A 27,078-nucleotide genomic window follows, 5' to 3' on the forward strand; every position below is an offset into this window, starting at 1 on the left:
CCAGTAAATTCACGCCATATCCCACCCTTCAAACCGAAACACAGCCATGCAAACACAACTGATTTACGGTTGAAACACGAATAGGACAGAGGTGCCCAAGCAATCGACTTTTGTACAAAGTCTCCCTCTGCTAGATAATGATAGAATGTACTATTTCCCAAGGGAACTTTCCCGATGGGAAGTACCAATTACTAAACTGTCGCATAGCATGAAAAACATCATTAATATAGCAGAACGCTTATTGTACTATTATGCGTGTTCATTTCTGAGAACTATGGTGTTTTTCTGTTTAAAATTCTATTGAATTGTTTTTCTGTAATGCACAAAAAGCTGCAATAGTTATGTAATAGCTCTAAGAACACAATTGGCTGAAATTTTTTTTATTGCCTCTGAAACTCAGAATGTAGGACGTATTCCTTCCCACTCCCTCTATTTCTTACGCAAGATTTACCCGTAAAATTCTAAATAATTTAATAGCAAATGTGTTTACTCGATGAATAAGAGAAGAATAAATGTCAATGTGAGTCTTTCTTTTTTTCCCTTCCTTCTGTCTCTGAATATAATTTAACCAGAATTGCGGTAGCAGTTTTCCACATTCGTTCATGCTGTGATCTTACTAATTCCTATTTTCCTTATGAAGATTTGTCTGTGCATTGAGCAGGGTGCTAAGTGCTCATGCGAGCACGACACCTGCGGTGCGCAGTGCGAGCGATGCTGCTCAGGCGGCACGTGGTCGGCTGGTGTGCCATGCGGACTACAACCAGACTGCACGTGCGGAGAGCGGGGCGCGTGCACCTACGATGACACTGGCGCTATAGTATGCGTCAATTGTACGGTTAGTGTTTCTGGTTATTTTTCTTCTCAATTGTGCGTTTTTCAAGGCACTTTCTTTCACGCACAACCACTCTTTGGAATCAACTTCCAGCAGCAGTATTTCCGAACCAATACGACAACATAACCTTCAAGAAAAGAGCATATTCCTTTTTAAAAGGCCGGCAGCACACCTGCAATGCCGTTGGTGTTGTGGGTGATCATGGGCGGCGGTAGTCACTTACCACCAGGTGAGCCGCATGCTCGTTTGCCCCCTGTGTTGTAAAAACATTGCTTTTCGAAGCAAATGGAAATGCCTTGACATTTGTTAATATTCTTTTAAACTACTGAAATGAGTATACGGCCTGACAGACGGTAAACAGATGATAGTCTATGGGCATGCTTTTCGGAAACCAGACAGTCTTATATCTAAGAAGAGTCTTGAGTGAGAAGTAGGTGGCAAGAAAACAGTTGAGCACAAGACTTCGTTGACTAGTCTCAGTTGGGAAGACCTGGAGCTTGTTGTGGAGTGGCATCATAAATGGAAATTCCTTTTACGAGTCCTATGTTTTTGATTAAGAATATCAAAAAGACATGAATTATCATGAATGCTTGCTACTCAGAGGCATTTATTACGTATTGTTTTACTTACTTCAAAAACTTTGGTAGACAATTCGATTAAAAAAATACATACTGATCTAGAGTTTTAATCACACTACGGGGATTTAGTGTGTAGTTAATAGTTTCATAGTTTCTTCTTAAACAAGAATTTAGGTCTCTGAATATCTAAATTTTCTACAAAAAAAAAAAAAATTGGTGGATGCGATCTAAAGCACTATGCCAAAAATTTCACTTCTGTTTTTTTATAAAATCTTTATAAAAGTACAACCAATGATCGTAAGAAGTTAATACAGGTGCTTGAGGTTAGCCATCAATCTATGGTTTATCATACAGCAGAGCAGCATAGACTACGAATAAATATTTTTTATAAAGTATCAATTTTATTATTACAGGAAAATCGCGCAGGTCCGTTATGCGATCGTTGCCTTGTCGGATACTACAACGCCTTACCAGATGGACCGTGCCTACCTTGCGAATGCGATCCAGAAGGTTCTAAAGGTAATTTACTCTAGTTCATAAATATATCGTTATAACAGATTCTATTGGATTAAATTGATTGCATATCTATTTTTTTATGCAACAAAGATAGCATGAAATATACAGCCATCGTGATAAGTGGCTACTGCATCTCTTAAACACTTACTCTACGTTAATTCTCCTAGGCAAGTGGCAAATTTATCCATCAATAAAAGTTTTAGCCATAACCAGCCAACCACTTTTAACTAGAAGTAGATGCATTGCTCACGAGTTAAAAGAATAAAAAGATAAAGAGAGTTAAAAGAATAAAGAGAAAAAAGATCTGGACTTAATAATGTCCCTGCCATATCTCATCTGTGAAATCAGAACAACATGTAAACTACTTCGACTCAGAGATATACATAAAACAAAGATACTGGGAGCGTATAATTAAGAAGGTCCAGCTACCTTATTACTAGTGATGTACTTATACAATCAAGTCGACTTCCACGCAGTCTCCTCTGAAAACCTTCCAGTTCTTACAATAATAAAATGGCGTTCTCACGTTGACAGTAATTTAATGCATCCTTACCTACTTAGCAAAAGTGATTATATCCATATTGTTCTACGATTTAGTTCTACTAGTAGAACAGAACCAACTAAAAAATCTGTTCTGTTCTCCTAGTAGAACAAAACGAACTAAAAACCTAGTTCCATTAGTAAGAATGAACAGAGAGGACAATTATATTAATTTGGATTGTTCAACTTTTTTTTATAACACAAGGGGCAAACGAGCATGTGGCTCACCTGATGATAAGTGACTACCACCGCCCAGGATCACCCACAACACTAACGACATTGCAGGTGTGCTGCTAGCCTTTTGAAAAGGAATATGCTCTTTTCTTGAAGATTATGATGTCGATTTAGTTCCACTATTTTACTCCTCCAACAATGATATATCCTTATGTTAATTTACAGGTACATGTAAATGGAACAGAAAGCATCGCCAAGCACTATGTGACTGCCGGCCAGGGTTCTCCGGACCCCACTGCGATGCTTGCAAGGACTCTTCTGCTGTATTTCCTGCCTGTCTACCAATAACAACTACTGCTGTACCGAAATGCAAATGTGACCCCAGGGGTATAGTGGATCCAACGCGAGTATGTGACGAAGTTTGTGAGTGCAAGGTAAGGAACTGAAGCTCATCCTTTTATAAATTAGTTAAGGCAAAACAATATTTGTAGTAACAGTTGGATTTTGGGAAGTCACATATTTAACAAACGTTTGGAAAACTATGGAACCAAACTGTACGACCTATGGAACCAAAACATGGTCCTACAGATAGCCCCGTATGCAAAAGCTTCAAATTTCTCGGCGAGCTATGGAGAGAGCTATGTTCCGAGTTTCTTTACATGACAGAATCCGAAATAAGTATATCCGCTAAAGAATCATAGTGACCGACATAGTTTGAAGTATAAGCAAGCTAAAATGGTAATGTGCTGGTCTCATAGTTCGAAGATTGACCACCGTTCGAAGAAAGGTTTTTGATTGGCGACCCAATATACAGCGTAGGATGACCCCTTACTAGATGGAGTAACGACTTCAAATGCATTGCGGGAAGTCAGTGCATGGAGGATGGCTCAGAATCGCTCCCTTTGGCAGTCCATGGAGAAGGCTGATGATCAGCAGTGAACATCGGCCTTGATTGAATAATGATTTAACAAATGTAATGGCCCAAGAAGGAATTTAATAAAAAAAATCCAAGAAATGACTTTCATATATATTAACATCTTGCTCTCTAGGAACAGTTGTTAAGATTCATTATTCGAGTGTTAGTAAAATCCTTTAAGAAGATGAATACCTAATTTTTTCTAATTTTGTCGACGAATTAATCATGATGGGTTAACGGCCCAGTCAGCAGTACCATGGACAATCTGTTTTCGTTCTTCATTGTTAATAGTCGTCAGTGTAATTCAAACGCAGGCGAAGTCATAATTCTATATTCACCTTTAAATTTTTTATATATATTTTTGCAGAAAAACGTGGTAGGCGAGCGATGTGACACTTGTGCGAGCGGACATTACGGGCTGAGTGCAGAGCTAGCAAGCGGTTGTCGTCCGTGCTACTGTTCCCACATCACTGACTCATGCGTGGCTGCTGAACCCTCCGATCCACTGCCGCCGGTCAGTACTTAGAAGAACTTTAAAGAAAATTCTAAAACTCAGCGGTACACATTGTGATCTGATAGGTTGTCAATATTTTGTGGATCTTGATTTGGATAACAGAGTCAAATTTGGAAGATTTTATAATGTACATATCTCTTTTCTGTCTGATTTTACAGCTTCTACAACTAGATTCAAAAGCATCGTTATGGCATTCGTCTTGTTTCATCCATTTTTATCTAGATATACAGACAGCGTGTCAAAGCCAAGTTTAAATCAAGAATTGGCAACGCAACAATACATTATTCTGAATGCCATTCCATAAACAATCGATGAACGAGTAGATTTTATCGGAAACTGATTTTTGACTGCATAATTTTTAGGTAGTGTTACCCCTGGGAGATGCATGGTTGGTAAGCGACGTTGAAGGCAACCAGACATTACAAGCATCCATTGACGAGCAAGGGAAACCGTACTTGATTAGTTATGAGGTAAGTATGCAGCTATTCATCATCATCATCATCATATCAGCCTTTAACTGTTCACTGCTGAACATAAGCCTTTCCCCTTAGAAGGTTTTGCTAGTAGTTACTACGCTTGGCAGACGAATTGGCAACTGCAGTTAGGCTTTGGAGATGTTTTAAAAGAGACGCTGCTACTCATCCCTCGCCCTCCTTTAGTCGTCTCTTACGACACCCATGGGAATGGAAAGAATGGACTATTCTATGCCGGAACCACACGGCAACTATTGCAGACTATTAAAGCTTACAATATGGGTATCACTCGCACGTCACCAACCTTTGTGTTATAAAGATCTTGAGTAACCATTATATTCGCCTTTCAAACTGGAACATAGCATGCAATCACAATTTTATAGGAAGCAAAAACATGAATGGAATAGAAATATCCGATCTGCCAATGAGTTTTATGCCGAGCAGGAAAGGGATTTTTAGAAATGGGGTATTTTTTTAAGGATGATAAATAGAATGATAACCTCGCCTACACTATCGGTGTATGCTAGAGGGGCACCAGATAGGGATGATAGATGAGAATGAGCAGGTCAATTAACCATTATGAGTTTGATCTGATAAGCATATTGCTAGCAATGGAATCGCTAGTCCCCATTACTAACTAGCAATCTCTTCTCGCCTCGGCTTCTTGCTATGTTCTGCCAAGTCAAACGTCACGCGATCTTCTCTGGAAATCCTCGTAGTAGAATTCATCTCGATGGACCGACTGACTTGATTTCATCTTGTTCCATCATATCATATTATTATATCATTCTATATATTTACTCCGTCAATGTATATCAAAGACGCGGGCAAAGTAACCATTCCGTTTTCGTCCAATGACTTTTATATCAAGTCTCCCTCTGATTTTAATAAACTAAAACAATTTCGTTCACCAGGTGGAAGGCTGGGAGTCGTTCTACTGGGCTACTGACTCTTGGAACGGTGAGCAACTTTCCATGTACGGCGGTGAGATCCATGCCACCCTCAACTTAGGCATAGTTCGAGGGGACACCGGCGGGAATCCTACTGTTGGACCTGATATCATACTGATCGGTGCTGGTGAGTAAGTTTTTATTTATATAATATTCTTTACTGCCCTAAAACATTTTTTTTATACAACTTATAATGGCAAACAAGCTGACGGCCCACCTGATGGAAAGTGGTAACCGTCGCCTATAGACATGAGCAGTACCATGGACATAACAGAGTATACTGTTTCGCCCATGATACCCCCATGCGTTGCCATTCCTGAGGACTCGGGTGTTATTCCTCTGTACTCAGTAAATTCACGCCATATCCCACCCTTCAAACCGAAACACAGCCATGCAAACACAACTGCTTCACGGTTGAAACACGAATGGGTACCCAAGCAAATCGACTTTTGTACAACGTCTCCCTCTGATGAATCAGTTATATATCTGGTACATCCAGTTATATATATTATTACAAGTTATTTCCATATTTTTTCATCTCTTCTATAGATTTTTCATATTGTAACGAATAAAGAATTATAAATGCTATAATTCTTTTTTTTCATACCACGAAGGTGGCAAACAAGCATACAGCCCGTCCGATGGTAAATGTCACTGTAGCCTATGGATACTAGCAACACAAAAGAAGTCGCGTGCGCATTGCCGATCTTCAAGAAATCTTAATATACCCTTTTTGAAGAACTCCATACCATAATCTCTGAAAGAGAAAACCTCGGCAGCGAGCTCATTTCACAGCGTAAGCGTTCGCGGGAGAAAATTTCTTTGAAGCTGCACGTGATTGTTTAGGTTGAAGCGTGTAAGGATGAATTCCCTGTCGATGGCGAGCGATGTGATTATAAAAGGTGGCTGTAGGTATTATTTCAAACAATTCGTCAGAACACAATCATCTCTGAATCACGTAGGTACAGACAGTATACAGAGACGTCCACTTTAATTTTTAGATAAAAAAAAGAATTTTCCAAATTGTTTTACAAATGGCGGGAGTTGTGAGATACGAGTAAACAAACATAAAGAAAAATGTACAAACGGATTACAATTCGCTCTCTGTAAAGGTCTTTCTTTTTTGAAGTCGGTTGAAAATGATTTACATATTATTATATTACTTTTCTTGCAGATGGCACAAAGTTAACATCAGCGAACACGAGCTACGAGACGGCCGGGCAGCTGGAGATCTCGGTCCCCCTGGAGGAAGACGCGTGGTACGCGGCGGGCGAGGAGTGGACGGCGTCGCGCGCGCAGCTCATGGACGTGCTGCGGGACGTGCGCCGCCTGCTGCTGCGCGCGCACCTGCACCTCGACCAGGACGAGGTCTGCACTGAACCATCCACATTGTATTTCTTTATTTTTTCATATATAAATTTGTATAACTTGATGTGTGAGGTTGATCATAGAGGACTTTTTTTTTTAATGGACGATAATAGAATGGTAACCCCACCCGCGCCATCAGTATACACCAGCGGGGCACCAATGAAGGATGATAGGCGAGGATGAAGCAGGTCAGTTAGCCTATCGTGACGAATGCAACAAGAATTATTCACGATGGTTTCCAGGGGGAACCACGAGGAGATCTACCTGGTTGGGTATATTGCTACTAATGGGATTTTTAGTCTCCATTACTAACAATCCCTTTCCTCCCAGTGTGTATATGTTAATACTATATATGAGTCGACATTTTTGTCGATGTTAACACGTTGAAGTGGAGACATTGACTGGACCAGAGGGGCCCGCCAGGTCCGGCTGGAGGGCGCGGAGGTGCGCGGGGCGGCGCGGGGGTCGCGGGCGGCGGGCGAGGCGTGCGCGTGCCCGCGCGGCTACGGCGGCGCGCACTGCTCGCGCTGCGCCTGGGGGCACGCGCGCCTGCTGCACGCGCCGCACGCTACGCCGCGCTTCGAATGCGTGCCCTGCGCCTGCAACCACCACGCGCACTGCGACACCGGTACCGCGCCCGCCGACACATACTACACCATTACAAATACAACTCAAGAATGATCGAAGACAAATCTAACAGAGACGAGCAGCACAATGATTTTTTTATGCATCTTAGAATGGCAAATAAGCTAACCCACCTGATGGAAAGTGGTAACCGTCGCCTATAAACTTGAGCAGTACCATGGACATAACAGAGTATACTATTTCGCCCATGATACATCCCATGCGTTGCCATTCCTGGGCACTCAGGTGTTATTTCTCTGTACCCTGTAAATTTACTGCCACATCGCACCCTTCATGCCGAAACACAGCCATGCAAACAACTCACGGTAGAAACACGAATGGAACAGAGGTGCCAAAGCAAACAACTCTCCCTTTGGTATTGTGGTATGAATACCACAGAACACTCATGCGCTATCATTCCTGAGAACGAAAACGTCATCCTTCAAACCAAAACATGGCTTAGTAAGCACAGCTTTTTGCCAAGTAGTCTTTTTCTAGCCAGACTTTTTAGCTAGATTTTTTGTTTGTAAAACACTTATATACTTAATAATAATAATAGTTCTACATATTGATAATTTTACTCCTTATAGTTGACGGTCCTTGCGGTCCCTGTCAACACAATACGACGGGACCACACTGTGAACGGTGCCTACCAGGGCACTATGGAAACCCTGTACAGGTATGTAATTACCAATCTTATTCTGAAGATTTGAATTATGACCTGTAACTTTGGTTAAGTCTTTGTCAAATTAACTACACTCTCAACAACTTTAATTCATGATCATATCAACTGTTATCTGTCTACCGCTGAACTTAGGCCTCCCCCACAAACTGTACCCGTAGACCATAATGAACGGATCTGTTCCTTATGGCAGTTTACTATTGAGTAGATTTTGCCAGTAACTGCCACGCTTGGCAATCGCAGATTGGCTTTTAGAGAAAAAAATTACTGCCCATCCCTCGACCATTAAACTCCCACTTGGGGAGTTTTGCCAGTAGTTGCCACGCTTGGCAGGCAGATTGGCAACCGCAGGTAGGCTACAGAGACGTATTAAGAGAGACACTGCTGCCCATCTCTCGCCCTCCCTTAGTCGCCTCTTACTACACCCACGGGAAAGGAAGGAGTGCCCTATTCTATGCCAGAACCACACGTCAATAACATTATAACACGCATTTACATATGCCTGCAATAATGAAATACGACTAAAAGGATTGTAGTCATTATCCAGGTGCTTGCAAAAGAATAGCCCCTACACGTTATAAATTACTACAAATTTGGAAATATCAATAACTTTATAAATTACGTTTACTCAGGGAGCGTGCAAGCCGTGCGCGTGCCCTCTGTACATCCCGTCGAACAACTTCAGCCCGAACTGCGTGCTCGCGTCCGCGTCGGGCGACGAGTACGTTTGCACACAGTGCCCGGACGGATACACAGGCGAACACTGTGAGCACTGCGATGCCGGACACTGGGGCGCGCCCACGGAACCTGGGGGCGCGTGTCGACCCTGCGAGTGTGGAGGTGCGCCCTGCCGCGCCGACACTGGCGAGTGCCTCGTGTGTCCGCCACACACTGAGGGTGCGCGCTGCGACACTTGCGAGGTACGCACTAACGTTCTTAACGTTAATGCCATGTTTAACGTATTTTTAGTCGTCGATCTTCGATCGTATAAGTGCTCACCGATGCGTGCAATCGATGCAGTTCACCTGTCGAGTGTGACATATCATTTTATTTATTTATTAAAAATAACTGCAACATTATGACAGCAAAAGCTAAATCAATGTTATAAAACTAGTGTGCTAACATATAAAATTATAATAAAAGTACTTAAAGTATTTAACCCGACTCCAGATATAACAAAACGTTCCATGGTGTTACAGATCGACGAGCACAAAGTAATCAGATGTCAAACGCAAGCACTCTGTAATGTTCCGTCGACGTAATGACCGATCATTTGGGTATCGTAACCGGATTGTTAATGCGGAATTGCTGATGAGGGAATGGAACCCATCATCACCAATGAGACATGATGTTTTGAGGAAGCCTTTGTATAAAAGTCGTACGCTTGGGTACCTCTGACCAATTCGTGTTTTTAGAGTGGAGCTGTTGTGTTTGCATGGCTGTGTTTCGATTTGAAAGGTAGGGCATGACAATGAAATTACAGGGTACAGAGGCATAATATTTTAGTCCTCAGCAATACATAATAAGTACCATGGGCAACACAATATAGTTACTCTGTTATGTCCATGATACTATTCATGTCTATAGTTGTATATGTCTATACTATGGTTGCCACTTTCCATCAAATGGGCTGTCTACTTCTTGACCATTCTAAGTTGTACAAAAATATATTTTTTGGATTGTTAGAGTAAGGAAAATATAACTAAATACCCATCGGAGAAGGTGTATTTTTAATTGAAAATTATTCAGGAGGGCTACTGGTTCGGGCCGAGCGGCGGCATGGGTGCGAGCGTGGGCTCGGGTGCGTGCGTGGCGTGCGCGTGCGGTGCAGGCGCGCTGGCGGCGGCGTGCGACGCGCGTTCGGGCCAGTGCGCGTGCCGCCACGGCTGGGCCGGCCGCGCCTGCGACGTCTGCGCACCCGGACATGGAGGTCACCATTGCTTTATAACTTTTTTTTATTGATTAAGTTATTTTCTAATTTATATTCTAAAAATATTATTAGTGTGACTGATTGTATCGTATTGCAACTTACAAAATACTCATATAATAATTATGTCCCATATATGTATTTAAAATAATGTAATTGGGTATAGAACAGATATCGTAAATCTGAATATCTGTCTCAGTTTTCCGAGGGTGACGAACCACGAACTAGACTAATTGTAAAAAGTACAATTTTATTATTACTACAACTACGCATCGGGGGAAAGGGATTGTTAGTAATGGAGACTGAGAATCCCATTGCTAGCAATATACCCAACCAGGTCGACCTCCTCGCGGTTCTCCCTGGTAACTATCATGGTTAATTCCTGATGAATTCATCATGATGGGCTAACGGGCCTGTTTTCATTCTCATCTATCACCCTTCACTGGTGCTCCGCCGGCGTATCCCGTTAGCGCAGGCGGGGTTACCATACCATTTTCACCCATTAAAAAAAAAGAAAACTATCATGCATCTAATCTAATAGATTGTAATTAATTAGGCATAGAAGAAGGCTGTCCACCGTGCCGATGCGGCGTGGCTGCGATACACAGTGCGTGTGACGGCAAGAGTGGCGCCTGCGTGTGCGCACCCGGCGCAGCGCCGCCATCTTGTGACACGTGCCTTCCCGAATATTACGACCTCAACACAACTGGCTGTAGCGGTAAGTAAAAATAGTAATTATATTCTCCGCTAGCTGGCGTTATTTACATATTTATAGACATTTTTTTATGTCTTTATTGTGAATTTGTAAACTTTTTATGGATGTGTTTAATATAAGATAAAGGTCAGGTTGTTGTAGGCCGGAACATTGAATATAATTATAAAAATTTCATTTTCTTCAAGATGTTGTGGATTGTAATCACTCAGTAAGTACTTTAATACCCAACTGAGTTGATAGATATAATGTTTATATTACTCAGTGTATAACTAAGTATATTTGATTTCTACTCAATTAAAATTCACATTATTTATTTTTTTATTTATTTACACATGCACTAAACAAACCTTACATTTAAATGATATCATTAGTTAAATACAATTGCTCTTAAGAAAAATTATATAAATTATACATGTTACATGTGAGAAAACAACATAATAATGAAGAATACACAATTATATAATGACATTACTATTTTACTTTTAATTTTGAATAAAAGAAAAACATATAAAAAACATTAATCACATTTTTTTTAATTTTTTTTAGTTATTCAATACTTAAACTAAATGAACTTATTTAAACGATACAAAATTTTAAAAAATATATTATTTCTTTTTTTATTTTATTTTAATAACTAATTTTTAAAGTATAATAAACTCTATGTACACAAATCCAGTTTACGTCTTACATTTCAAGCAACCAAGTACAAGCACAACAAACTAGGTAAGTACCGGTCTTGTCTATAATTTCTCAATTAAACTACTCGTAATTCTGACATGTACAATTGGTAGATTATCCAATAATTATTTATAATGAAGTTTACAAAGGAATCATTCAATTCGAAGAATTTGAAGATCGTGTTTCGAATATCATGTGAAATCGTTAAACCCAATTTATGGCTTCTTATTCAATAACGGCCAACATCCATAATAATATTAAACCAGTGGTCGCCCAGTGGTCGAAATTCGACCATAACATATATTGTAATAAATTAATTTATTATGGTTATGTTTGACATTCAGTAATGCTATAGACAAATAATATTAATCTATTCTCAATTTGACCACAGACTTTAATAATAAATAAAAGATGCATAATTTATAAAAAAAAAAAAAACCCCGCCTGCGCTAACGGGATACGCTGGCGGAGCACCAGTGAAGGGTGATAGATGAGAATGAAAACAGGCCAGTTAGCCCATCATAATAAATTCATCAGGAATTAACCATGACAGTTTTCAGGGAGAACCGCGAGGAGATCGATCTGGTTGGGTATATTGCTAGCAATGGAATTCTCAGTCTACATTACTGACAATCCCTTCCCCCCCCCCCCCTCCCCCTTATGTCTCTGTTACACCGACTTTATGGCAGCAGTAACAGCATTTTGAAAGTATATAATATGTACGACAGCCCGATGTACCTATTTTGGGTCAAAATTAATCATAGATCATAGTAATCTGTAATAAAAAAAATATTTAATTATTTATTTACACGAATTGTGAAATAGTTCATTTATATGTGCATTGTATTGACAGCGCCATCTGGCGACAATTTTAATTACTTCACGTAATATTATTCACAATTGTCAGCGTTAGGGTGGAATTCTAAAGAATTCTATACTTCTTTAATAATTGTTTACATGATATGACTAGCTATCTACAAAGAAAAGCACAGAACACGTAAAAGTTACACAAGCTCAGAATGCACACTACGTATTTTGTACACAACCGCGCACTGCAATTTGTGTAATGTGTGATGAGAGTATGTGCATACGAGCGACGGACCCACCACAGAGTCACGTGCCGCCGGCGATATCCTCATCGCATCGAATACATTGCTGTTTCAGTATTAACTCCCCTTCGAAATTACATGTTAAACCACGCGTTGGACACTTAAACATACCTGTCATATAATGACGTCGTGTATCAACTTGGGGGATATAATGACGGGTTCCAATATACTGTATTATGACGTCACGTCAAGATTGTTTAGAATAACTACACCGAGAAGTAGCAATTTGATGAAATTATGCAAAATTGCATATTATTACGCTTGTTTTTATCGTAAATCCAAACGTCCCTGCGTACAAGTAATTATGGTATATATTGGTCCGAATGGTATTCCGGCATTCAATCATGTGCACGCGGCGTCATTTTAGTTTATGGTGTTATTTTAATTTTATCTATAAATTGAGTTTTATATTTAATTCTCCACTAATAGCCGCTCGCGAATTCACCTAAATGATAGATAGGTAAATAATAATTTATTTGCTTTACTTACAGCACATACATACATACATACATATCCGTCACGCCTGTCTCCCATTAGGGTAGGCAGAAACAATGGAACGACAAATGCTTCGATTCAAACAAACCTCTTTCGCTTCTTCTACATTCATCAATCTTTTCATACACGCTCGCCGGTTACGGGTACTTACAGCACATAAATAACAACAAACGTAAATAAATACTCAAAAAACGTGCAATATGAGGCCCACATTGACTTTCCACTATCGTACAGCTCGCCATAGATAGAGAATTCACCCTCATACCTTAGAGCATATATGATCGCGTACAGAGCGGTTTCAGAGATGTTTTCTCTCACGAACGCTCATGTTATGGAGTGAGCAAGAAACTACAGCATGGGGTTGTTCTAAGAAGGAGTAAAGAGGTTTCTTCAGGGTTGGTAGCACGCGCGTAATGCCCCTAGTATTGCAGGCTTTCATTGTCTACGGTAACCACTTACCATCAGGTGGGCCATATACATATTTGCCACCTCTATGGTTTAAAAAAAATACATATACAAAAAAGGAGAATACATAAAATAAATATCAATTTTTCCTTTCGTGCATAGGGACACAAAATGGTCACAACTCAGTTTATCGCTTTGCCCTCAAAGGAGCAATATACAAAAAGCGTTCCATTTTAGCTTATCCTAATTTATATGATAGCTCGTAGGTTCGTCTGTTATTCTGACCAAGTCCAAATTACAATGTCTCTCGACTTATGTACAAAAATCGTACGTTTGGACATCTCTGTCCCATTCGTGTTTCTACCGTGAAGCAGTATGTTTGCATTGCTGTGTTTCGGTTTGAAGGGTGATATGACAGTTTACAGGGTACAGAGGAATAACACCTGAGTCCTCAGAAATGGATTTGGGAGTATCATGGGCAAAACAGTATTCTCTGTTATGTCCATGGTACTGTTCATGTCTATAGGCGACGGTTCCCGCTTACCATCAGGTGGGCCGTCAGTTTGTTTGGCTTTTTTTATGCAACTTAGAACTTTGACTTTCGTACAAAGTCTCCCTCTGGTATTCTAAATTGCATAAAAAAAATACATCACAAAGATGATATTTAAAGATTTGTCTTTAGATGGGCCAATAGTGACACAAATATGCAAATTCATATAATGTAAATATTTACTTACATCTGACAGTTAAACCCATAGATTCTCTGGTGTTGGCGGGTTTAACTACACCAATAAACACACTGTGAACTAAATCCATCTAAATACACGCCCTATAAATAAGCGGTACACATGCGGACAACGGTCAACAATTTACAGTCAGTAGATTTAGTTTTTTTTTTTATGATACTGTATCCTATATATATTATATCCCTTAGCTTCGTCTAAACCGTCTTTCAATAAAAAACGTTCATGTTCACCTTTTTACTTTATCCGAGCAGTAAGTACTTTATATTATTCTTAATTTTGTGTATAATATAGTATATTTCATATATATGTAAGAATAAATAAATAAGTACGCTCAGTAAGTCAGCACACGCACACGCACACGCACACGCACACGCACACGCACACGCACGCACGCACGCACGCACGCGGACGTAAACAAAGACGGATACGGATAGGCCAATTTGAACTCTTCTTATAGGCGAATAAAAGTCGAGATTTGAGTATATAATTATTATTACGAGTATTAAATAGATATAATATTTTTTATTACAAATACATATAGGAAGGTACAATAACAAATAAATATTTTGATTTAAGAACTAAACTGCGGAACCGATTTTCATAAAAAAGTATGATTTGATATCATTTTAGAAAAAAAAAAGTTTTCTAAACATAAAAAAAAATGCAACCGAATTAAAAAGCGCTTTGTTAAATCGATTGACGATACATTTATACACAAGTCGCAGCTTACATACATACTGCACTTATCATACCTACCTTCATCACTTCAGCCCTTAACTGTCCACTGCTGAACATAATTCCCAGTAAAAGAAGTATTGCCAGTAGTTGTCACGTTTGGCAGGTACTTTGACAACACTTTAGTAAGATGCAATCCTCAAATTAATATATTCACAACAATAAGTGTCAAAAAAAAGTAGGAAATAAAATAAATTAACTGTTTCGCATTATAATGGCCGGCAGTGTAATCGCTGTTTATTTTCAATCGAACGGTGTCAAATAAGTACATGCACGGTGGGCGAGCTGTAAAGGCAAATAATGTTTGTATGGCTGTTACAGCAAATCTGAATATGTAGACATTGTATTCACAAATTAATGCGATCCTGCCGATAGATTTATTGTAGTTAAAGTCTTTATGATTCTTTTAGTTTTAAATAAAAAAAATACAAATAGTTTATTTTAACTGTAATCCCCTTATAAAAACTAAACTACTCCTTGTACAGACCTATTTTAAGTTAACACTGCTTTGTCAATGGGTTGCCAGTAGTTGCCACGTTTGGCAGGCGGGTTGGCAACCGCAGTTAGGCTTTGGTGAGATTTTAAGAGAGACGCTTCTGCCCATCTCTCGAATGTTAGGTTCTTTTATACGCCTTTTACGACACCTACGGAAAGAGTGGCTCATACTATGCCAGGACTATACAGCATAAAGGGGGAAAGGGATTGTTAGCAATGGAGTTTGACAGCCCCATTGCTAGCGACATGCCTTATTAGGTCGACCTCCGCGTGGTTCCCCCTGGAAACCATCGTAAACAATTCTTGTTGAATTCGTCACGATGAGCTAACTGACCTGCTTCATCCTCACCTATCACCCTTCACTGGTGCCCCGCCGGTGTATACCGGCATAATAACAGCTTTGCCCTTTTGATAGCAAAGCAATAAACTGAGTTGTGACCATTTTGTGTTACTATGGCACACGCATGAAAGAAGGAAATTGTAGTTTTGTTGTTTTTTTTTATGGGTGAAAATGGTATGGTAACCCCGCCTGCGCTAACGAGATACGCTGGCGGAGCACCAGTGAAGGGTGATAGATGAGAATGAAACCAGGCCAGTTAGCACATCATGATGAATTCATCAGGAATTAACCATGATAGTTTCCTGGGGGAACCGCGAGGAGGTTGACCTGGTTGGGTATATTGCTAGCAATGGGATTCTCAGTCTCCATTACTAACAATCCCTTTCCCCCCAATATGTTTGTATTGTAATTTATGTGTTATAAATGCAAGTGTGTAAATAATGCAAATAAATTATCTATCTATCAACAACTGGCACAACTCCCCTTATGGGGAAGGCTACGTTCAGCTATGGATAGTTATCGGCTGAAATAATAATAGGTATAACAATTTAACGGCTGAAATAATAATAATTAAAAATAATTATTAATTTGGCAACCCTACAGTGCATGTAGCAATGCACGATTTAAAGATATCAATGTAGGTAAGTATTGCATAAACCTGCCTTCGGTCCCGTAAACATCACTATGTCAGTACAATGATCATGGTTGTATCCACGTATTTACACTATTCCCTTTGATGAGTTTCTCGTTTGTGAAATAGTTTGTGGCTGCCATCACCGTTCGTACGATGTTTTCCTTTGATCTACGCATACGTAATTTTTCCATTCGATAATATTTTTTTGTTGGTAATTGTATATTTATTTTATTACCACATCAATATAAATAAATATTACCAAATACGAATTGATAAATTCGAGCTCTGTGCGATAATTATGCGAAATAATTAGGTGGCTACATATTTTAAAGAATTTATACTCCGAGTAGAAATAGTTCAAAGATTTAAAAGAAATGAAAACGAATTTAAAAGAATGCATGAAATAAAAACCGTTAAATTAAAAACTAAGCTCTAAAGCAGTGTTTTTCAATCTTTTTCCATGACGCGACCCCCTTATTATGTAAAAATATCTTGCGACCCCCTTAGTATGTAGAGATATCTTGCAACCCTCTACCCTCCAAAGTTTCGAATGTGTATGAATTTTATTATAGTACAATTATGAAATCCGTACAGTTGTATTTATATTCACAGTTTTTTTTGATGGGTGAAAATGGTATGGTAACCCCGCCTGCGCTAACGAGATACGCCGGCGGAGCACCAGTGAAGGGTGACAGATGAAAATGAAAACAGGCCAGTTAGCCCATCATGATGAATTCATCAGGAATTAACCATGATAGTTACCAGGGAGAACCGCGAAGAGGTCGAACTGGTTGAGTATATTGCTAGCAATGGGATTCTCAGTCTCCATTATTAACAATCCCTTTCCCCCCTTAAATTCACAATTAGGTATCGATAAAATAAAATAAATAATAGATAATAAAGTATCTAAAACAGACATGTAATCGATGTCTGTTCTAATTACTTCATTATGTATTATTAATTGATTGATGTATTTACGGAACTGATGATTTTTCACTGCTTCGCGACCTTCCGCGACCCCCTTGTAGAGGCCCAGGGACCCCCAAGGGGTCGCGACCCACACTTTGAAAAACAGTGCTCTAAAGTAAACCTCTGGTGTTGCGGGTGATCATGGGCGGCGGTAGTCACTTATTATCAGGTAAGCCGCATGCTCGTTTGCCCCTTGTCTTATAAAAAAAAAAAACTAAACTGTCGAACCAATTTCGACAAAATCTCTATATGACGAATCTGTAAGTATATCCTTACGTATAAAAAAAAATCTAAATCGGTTCACAACTGACGGACTTATGAAAGAAGAAAGAAAGAAACTTTATTTTACAGGAATATGCGCCACATCAAAAGTCCAAAACCACCAACGTCGATATAAGTACAAGTGGATTCATAGTTTATCTTCTCCCATATCAATCTCTCGCCCACAAATAGCCAGTTGGCTTGACTGTCGAGTATGCGTCCCGCTGTCTGCCTGGCGGAGATCGCCGCACCTGGTATTGCCAGATTGAGTATTTTTCCACGATATTGGGTAAAATTTTGATGATCGCGAAATTTTATATAAACGAAATGAGGATATAGGAATATAGGTATTTTTTGACATTTTAAATATTTGTAAACCCTATAACAGTTTAGTAGTATAAATACGTTTAAATTTATAGAACACTATCTTTTACCTGTGACCTCGTTACTCTGTTCCCCGTTATCGGAATATGTTCACTAACTAGGATAAAATGTAGCCCATATTCCTCTTTATTCCTTATATTATAATATGATAATAATAATAATAATCCGAAGCGGCTCACTCCCTTATCAATCATATCAATTTTTCTTAAATATCTCTTATACATAGATATTGTCTAGTTACAATTTCATTATATTTTTTTTTAATGGGTGATAATGGAATGGTATCCCCGCCTGCGCTATCGGTATACACCGGCGGGGCACTAGTGAAAAATGATAGGTGAGGATGAAGCAGGTCGAATTCAACAAGAATTGTTCACGATGGTTTCCAGGGGGAACCACGTGGAGGTCGACCTAATAGGGCATATTGCTGGCAATGGGGTTGTCAAACTCCATTGCTAACAATCCCTTTCTCCCATTTTATTATATTAGTATGATATAAATGAAAGTAACAACGTACTGTGAAAAAGTCAGGCCTAGCAAAAGGCGCTGTAATTTTTTCGGCATCTGGCGTAATCGTTACTTGGCAGATTCTAATGAAAATCGACAGAAACTTGTGTGTAATTGGATAAAATATGAAACACCATTAATATGCTTATAAAATTTAAGGGTTGCCCTCGATTACCTTGAAACTCTATCATCAGATCAAGACTTGATGCCGACAACCACCTTAGAAGTATATTCTTGCGAATAAATTATTTTATTTTAACATCGGTTCACAATCGACGGAGAAATCAGTAGGCATACATAAAAAAAATATACACTGGAACATACAACCTCCTCCTTTTTTTAATTCGGTTTAAAAATGTGATGGAAATCGTATCGATTTAGAGAAATAATATTTGTCAATTTTGGGCAAAAACAAAAATCACATATGGCAACCCTGATCGCGCTTGTTGTCTGGATATGGTCGTATCTAAACGGTATAGACTTATTGCTTTTTATATTGTTACAGAAATACACATAAGACACTGCCAATGTCTCGTGTTTATTTTAAACGTGCATTTCCAACTTTCATTGCTCCTGTACCGAGTTAATTCACTTCTATTTATTGAACGACATTGGGGTCAAAATGTTTTTAAAAGTTATAAACGTGGTCTTATAGATTGATGAAAATGAAAATTTCATTGTTATTTACCACATTCATATGCTTTCTTTATATAATTTATAATTTAACATCGTTTGTCGACTGCTTTAACCATGCTGTGTGTACACCTGTCTGGGTATCAATCTAGTTCAATATATTATCTTTATTGTAACCTGTTGTGTATACCTTTTAATAAATAAAAAAAAAAAGAAAAGGCAGGTCAGTTAGCCCATCGTAACGAATACACCTGGAATTCAGCACAATGGTTTCCAGGTGACAAGGGACCACGTGGAAATTGACTTAGCAACCATATTGCTAACCAGAGGACTGGTAGTCCGCATTACTAAAAATCCCTTTCCCCCCTATATATAGATAAAATTATATTGTATTTATGTATATTTATTTACACTTTATTGCGTCATTTATAAACATATTAAATACATATTTTAATGAGAAGTGATACAAAAAGCGGTCTTATTACTAAGATAGAGTTTCATTTTTAATTTAAGTACCTTTTAATATTTATAATTTTAGCAAGAAAGATGCTACATTTAACGACAACAAAGAAACAAAGAAAAAAAAAAACAAGCATGTAAAATAGTTAATTGCGAAAAGAATTATCAAAATCGGTTTGGAATTGACAACGTAAACGTGTAATAGAGTCATAAAAATTAAAATAAAAAAATTAGAAGCTCTCTCTGTGCGCATTTGCAAAGAATCTTTACACAATAGCGGAGTAGGAGCGGCTGGTTGTAATCTAATCTGAGGCTCCATGAATCCAACGTTGCCTCTCCCACAATGGGTCTACTTGTAGGTACTTGCCACAGTTTTATTTGAGTATTTACTTAAGAAATATAAGATAATAACGAGCATGTTTATCAAAAATAGGTGATACCTCAGGGCAATGTTCTGGGGCCTTGGTTAATGCCAAATTGTTTAAAAGAGTACATTTGAACAGGTAAATAAATAAGTTTTTGTTATTTGTCATGAGGACATAGTACCACGTAAAGCAATACGAGTATCCCAAAAGATAATCCTAGTCTAAATTTATGATAGTTCGGAATTATTCAAAGTTGTTGTGCGGGAGAAAAAGGGATTTTTTAGTAATACTTGGCCCTAATGGGGCCACCATTTTTAGCCACATAATCTACCAGATCCACCTCCGTCCTTTTCGTTATCGAAATGGATGTTCACCAGTCAGGTATTGATATTCATTTAAATCAGGCGGATTTTCGATATTATATATTAGATAACTAATAATTATTATATTTGTTATTAAGTCAATATATAGAGATCGTGGATACAATATATATTAGATACAGCTATATATTACCTTTCTATAGATTGGTATATCCGATATCTATTAATTGATATGTTGTGGACATTGACGATCGCCCATACCAGTCGAATATCTATATTCATTACGAGCGGATTCGTTTTTTTGATATTATATATCGGGCCATCGATATCTGATACATCTATTATTAGGCCAATATATAAATATTACTAGATATCACCCCGTCCCTAATGTCAACAGTGCCATGTTCTATGAATCATTGTTTCTACATTACTCACTCGTCACGACCGCAAGCCCGTTAGATTTACACATTTATACGGCCACTTAGAGCAGTACGTTTGTTAGTGAAACCCTGATACGCTTTAATGAAACCGGACCACTTATTAATTCAAAGACTTTCTTCAACTAATTCAGAACCACGACTACGGGGACACTTCTACATTGATCGAGTCCAAGCTGAATAAGTAAATTCATGTCGACATTTGGTTATGTCTATTCGTGTGACTGTAATTGCATTTGTGAAATAAACAAATGTCGTATCAAAATTTATTAGGATTTGAACGAATTAATTGCCAACTCCAAGTCTCTGCTGTTCATGTTCGTCGATCATTGATCTAATCATTGATGCCGTTGTTTATAGGTGTTTCTTTATCAAACAGACGTTAGTCTATGAAATGTTTTGGTTTATTCACATTTACTCAATTCAGTGTTTTGTTTAATAGTAATTTTAAAGTCTAAATTTATTTTACTGTTTTGCAAGATGTATTTTTTGCAACTCAAAACATCTTCATACAATTTTTTTTTTGCCAAAATGGTAAAGAACTTTCATGTGTGTGATATGATGTATGTCCAGCATTCTTTAGTATTTTAGTATAATAGCTAGCAGGTACCTAGCAAAACTAAAAGTATATCGTCTATAATATAATAATTAAAAAAATATTTGGAACTGAAATAGAGTTATATTTTAGTTCAAATAAATCTTTCGAATACTTACCTTATCTTTCTCTATGAAGGCTCTCGAATGGTTAGGTACATTCTGCTAAATGTGTTTTTTACGTCAGTAAAAATTCAACGTCATACCACCATTAAGAGTACACGAAATTAAAATTTGAATTAATATATATTTTAGTTTATTTGGTAGATTTCTTAGTAGGCTAGTTTCTTAGTAATGCGTCACATGAATCAAGAATCGTAAAATTAAAATATAAAACAAAATACATAGTGGATATGTATCAATATGCAGAAATGTGATGTTTCTATGAATGAGGCGACGTCAAATTCTCATGACATCACCCAGGATTTACAACCAGACGCACTAGGAACCAGCGTTAGAGCATTAAACGATAAAGATCTGCGTGCATTAATTGGAAAACGGCGTGATATTTTAGAACGGATGACACATGCAAATGTAGCTTCTAACACATTGGCTTAAAGATATAGATGGCATGATGGATGTGACAGCCATGAGAGTACGCGAACGCCACAGGCAGTGTCGCGACCACCCGCGTGTTTTTATCATACACTATCAGCGAAGCAATCTCTAGATGAGAGCCGGCCTAATTAGTGGACTCGCGTGCCGCCGCTGCCCAACCAATAGTAAAATGCTGCTCGTTTTATGCTTGTCGACTACTGATAAAGAATGGGGACATAAATTTTTCATGAATGACAATTATTTACATTATGGTGATCCTAGAAAATCAAACTCTACGAGTTTGAGAACATTGATAACTTTAAAAGCGCAGCGACTCAATTTAAATGCGTTTGGTCTGAATCAGATAAGATTATCTTTTATAGGATGGGTCTTAAAATTGTTTCACATGTTCAATTTCATCTTAAACTAACTTTAAGATGAAACATCCGATAAGATGTTAATCGTGATCTTTCAAAACGAAACATGGGTTTGTTATTACTCGAATTGATACAAACAATCGAATGAAGCTAACGGTATCCAATTAATGAGCCAATTTGTAAGTCGGCGCGTTTTTAGTGCCCCAGGATTGCGGGCCGAATCCTACGGAATACGAAGACTGGCAGGCTCGGAGCTCGCGGGTCTCAATGCCCAGTCGCCGGCAGTGGAGGAGGCCGTATGCACGCATCGCGGACGCGGACTTACCTTGCGGTCTACAACGCGCGCGATATCATTATCGTAGTTTAGGAAATGATTAGTTCCTACATCATTAGATGATTTTCTGTTCTTACTAATTGACAAACAGTCATTGCGGTAGTTATCTTGTTTCGTTTCTAGTGTGATGTGATTTGTGATTAACTGTTTGTTGTGAGTGAATTAAAGTGGGAGAACGTTCAGATTGGAGATGACTAACAGATGAACGGTCTGCGAGGGTTCAACAGTGATGCGCTGGTGGCTGCTGGCGGCTGCGGCCGCGGTAGCCACTCTGGCTGCGATGACATTAGCTGCAAAGCCGCTAGGCCCTCGCCGTTGTGCTGGCCGGCTCGCTAGAGAGCGGCTTAAAGCTGCTGAGAAGATTCGGGACAAGAGGTTCTACTTACTGTGCTGTACTCCTATATGTTCCACTACATATAGCAGATCACGGCCAACTTCTAGCAGGCGATATCAGCCATTTCACAAGACGTGGTACGGTCTCAAATATGGTAGGTGATTACAATTTTTAAAAAAATATTTATTATTTACGAAGCTGTTCATAAGAAATTACAATAAATCGGTGTAATGTATATAATCAGGTTCTAATTGTACTATATCTTAATTAACTTAATCTTGGGGTTAAAGATGAAGGTTATAGATTATTTTAGAAAATATTGTACATCAAAAATATTATTAATTTGTTACAATTTTGTAAATTTTGAAAACATTATGCCTAAACATTAACAAATTACAACAATTTTCAATTTTATCAATTACCTGGATCCATTATTGCTGAATAAAATATTACTTTCGTCGATCTTCTTCAATTTTTATATTTCGGTTCACAGTCCGAAGTTCACAGAGTTTTTCTAGATTCATTTAAATAATTTTATCCGAAGTACGTATTAGTTGCTCTGTTGATTGGGTTAAATAGGGACCCTATAGATAGATCACCTTTTTATTGTTTCCTCCAAAAGATTACATATAAAATAATGCGGACATATCTTGTAATGTACGAAACCTTTCTTTAAGACATACTAAAAATAGCTAATGATAAAAAAGTGACGAACTATGGTGTACTAGAGGTGATCAAAATATTAGGCATGTCAAATATGGATACCGATCCAATATTATATGATATCTATATATTATATTATCAATTTAATATGTGTTTTAAGCCTGTTATCCGATATTATTTTTAGATAAAAGACTTTAATATTACATTATTGTTATGGTACACACAAGAAAAAAAAGAACTATGTTTCCCTTTTATGTATTTAGGTTTTGTTTATATATTTCTTTTATCTCGCTTTTTGTGTATGTCAATCTATGTCTGTTGTGATTTGTGTGCTGTAAGTAATGCAAATAAATTATATTGTTTCAACCGTGAAGCAGTTGTGTTTGCATGGCTGTGTTGCAGTTTGAAAGGTGGGATATGGCGTGAATTTACAGGGTACAGAGGAATAACACCTGAGTCCTCAGGAATGGCAAAGCTTGGGGGCTATCATGGGCGAAACAGTATACTCTGTTATGTCCATGGTACTGCTCATCTCTATAGGCGACGGTTACCACTTTCCATCAGGTGGGCCGTCAGCTTGTTTGCCATTCTAAGTTGTGTAAAAAAATATATTTATCTTTAAACTGATTCGTTATCGGACTAGTATATAAATTTTGCTATATATTACCTATACCTATAAAACACTTTGAAGTTAGTTAAGAACAGTGTTCTAAACTGAACTTGTACAGGTAATCAGTCACATCACATTTCCTCTACAGTGTTAAAACAACATATCGCAGACGTTAGAGTTAGTGTCGGAAACCTACTGGGCAATAACTCGATGACATTTACAATTCTAGATCCATAGCCATGATAGACTTCGCCTCGCAGTATTAGCACTACGAACTGTCAGCCCATTGAATTATTACGGTATCGTATTTAACGCGTTTTATATACGTAAAGAGTATATTAAAATTTCTTAAGAGTTGACAACGCGCACATAACATCCCTTTTTTTGTCGAGGAGAAATGCTCATGCAGTGTCTGCAAGATATACTTACCTCGAAAGAGATATGTGGGTACTGCCGCACTCTTACCGGCTAAAACCCTCCGGTGCTCCTTCTCAGCGCTTTTTTCGAGACGTGTGTGCGCGAGCAATCGTCCCGTCCCGAACGCATTGGACCGCCACACAAGGCGGACCCCTACACTAGATGACCTGTAGGTGTATCCTCACTGAGAGGCACGCGGGAACACGCGCGTGCCTCCTCCGGGCCGTGTTGGTGATGAGGTGACAGCTGCCCTTGCAGCTGCCACCCCTGGCCCATGTGGTGAAGTAGGATCTCCTCCTCGGTCCTGCCACGTGACACCCCCAATGTTGCAGGCGTCCATAGGCTACAGTAACCGTTTACCATCAGACGGGCTGTATGTTTGTTTATTACGTTCGTGGTATAATTTTTTTTTTTTAATTAAAAAAATGTGTGTATGATAATAAAAAAAAATTATGAAGAAGTAATATTTTTTCTCATAAATCAAAATGTAAGCATAACAAAATTGATTGACACGATTATGTAATTACTGAGTTTGCTAAGTGATCTATTAATAAGTTGGTAATACAACGATAAGTAGATAATAATGAGAGACTGATTTGTCGCGGAGATTTCTACAATAAATTAAAATATGCAATGCAATAAACTGAGTTGTGAACATTTTGTGTTACTATTTCACACACATGAAAGAAGGAAATTGTAGTTTTATGTATTTTGATTTTTTATTTGTTGTTTTTTTTTTTTTGTTTTTCGTTCTTTTATCTCTTTTACTGTGTATGTCTGTATTATGTGTATGTTTATATTGTTATCTGTGTGCTGTATGTAATGCAAATAAATTGTCTATTTATCTATCTACAAAGGAGCTCCATTCATAGATGTATGCAGCGTGTTCCTTGATTGATAGAAACGTTAAAGTTTTGTTTATTAAAGCACCTAGATACAATGATATAATTTAGGGGCATTCACTAGCTGCAGGTCCCAGAAATGATTACTAAAACAAAAAACCAACTTCATTTGTGACAAAACAACTGCTTTTGATTTAAAAACTGAACTACTAAACCGACAGATATAAAAATAATATTTAAAATCGTTTTACAACTGACAGAGTTATGAAGTAACAAACATTAAAAAAAAACATACAACTAAATTGAAAAATTCCTTCTTTTTGAAATGGCCCCAAAATATATTGGTACTTATATATATATATATATATATATATATATATATATATATATATATATATATATATATATATATATATATATATATATATTTGAAGTTAACAATAATGAGTTTTTATTAATTTAAGGATTACAGTAGTGAACAAATGTACCAATAAATTCATCCGAATACTTCGAACATGTATTCGATCAATCTTCAATTATCATTCCACAAAGCCATACTTCACCTCTGATTCTTCACAACAATATCATTTTACACTAATACGGGTGCATTTCGATAGCGGAACGGAACCAGTCCAAAATGTGGATCGTGAGCCGAGTCGTGACCTTTCTGAATGAGGCCGAACTCAAGCTACACCACAGCGGGCCACATCACCGCGGCACCGCGTAGGGTCGGTAACGTTTCCGCCTAGAATGATTGATACAGTAATTAATTTGTTAATAGTTTAATTAATAGTAATGTTAAGATAGAAGACGGCGAAATTAAGGTCTTCGTAGCTGGTCCAATTGGTTATTCATTCGGGTGGGGCAACGTTGAAAACTGTTTTGAATTGATCGAGGATTTCAAACCTATTTCTATTTTTGATCCTGCTACCGCATGCATTTATTGCGATCATAACTTCTTCTTTTAAAAAAATGAACTTTCTTCTGCTTTCGTTTCTCATATAACTTCCTATGCCTCTTTGCCTCGTCTTCTTAGACTTTTAAGATCATTAAAATCCATGGCCTAGTTTTTATTCCAGTCAGAATAATACGCCTCTAACTGCATAGTGTAATGCACATGTATTATGCACTTTACAAGATTTGAATATTCTAATTCTTATTAGAAATATAACAGAATTTTATCCACGGACAAAATGTCTACCGCTATACAGGTCTCAAAAGAACGAGACGCAAATATGCTGTCTTGGTCTTTTATATAGTTGCGATAGCATAAACACACTTAGCACTTATGAATAAAATCATTTACCAGTTGTCCAAAGAACCTGTATCTAATTTTTATATTTTATAACACGCCCTCATATATTTCTTTGTTAGGTTTCTAATAATCCAACGCGCCAACTCAACACACTTGGCACTCCTAATATACCATATCATAGACTATAGAAGCTTGCTTTATATTCTATGGTATGTTAACTGCTTTGATGTCTTGCTTCATTATCACGTTTGCGGCATCGATAAATAATTATCGTAATTAATCTTTCTAATCCGTATTAACATCAATGGGTCAACAATAATCTAAACTTGTTTAG

General features: G+C 38.0%; 1 protein-coding gene across 1 annotated transcript in view; it reads left to right on the forward strand.

Moving 5' to 3' along the window:
- LOC116412780 (laminin subunit alpha-1) overlaps window positions 1-27,078 on the forward strand; it is a 226,833-nt gene that overhangs the window by 107,950 nt on the left and 91,805 nt on the right. Inside the window, exons 6-17 of the mRNA XM_052900805.1 lie at window positions 662-835; window positions 1,824-1,929; window positions 2,866-3,074; window positions 3,924-4,070; window positions 4,433-4,540; window positions 5,458-5,620; window positions 6,668-6,861; window positions 7,285-7,489; window positions 8,076-8,164; window positions 8,800-9,087; window positions 9,917-10,097; window positions 10,651-10,812. Of these exons, the coding sequence (XP_052756765.1) occupies window positions 662-835; window positions 1,824-1,929; window positions 2,866-3,074; window positions 3,924-4,070; window positions 4,433-4,540; window positions 5,458-5,620; window positions 6,668-6,861; window positions 7,285-7,489; window positions 8,076-8,164; window positions 8,800-9,087; window positions 9,917-10,097; window positions 10,651-10,812 (2,026 nt within the window). The remainder of the gene's footprint in view (window positions 1-661; window positions 836-1,823; window positions 1,930-2,865; window positions 3,075-3,923; window positions 4,071-4,432; window positions 4,541-5,457; window positions 5,621-6,667; window positions 6,862-7,284; window positions 7,490-8,075; window positions 8,165-8,799; window positions 9,088-9,916; window positions 10,098-10,650; window positions 10,813-27,078) is intronic.

Source organism: Galleria mellonella, unplaced genomic scaffold, assembly GCF_026898425.1.
Source record: "Galleria mellonella isolate WM207_F2 unplaced genomic scaffold, CSIRO_AGI_GalMel_v1 utg654, whole genome shotgun sequence".
In the NCBI taxonomy this organism is placed as follows: Eukaryota; Metazoa; Arthropoda; class Insecta; order Lepidoptera; family Pyralidae; genus Galleria; species Galleria mellonella.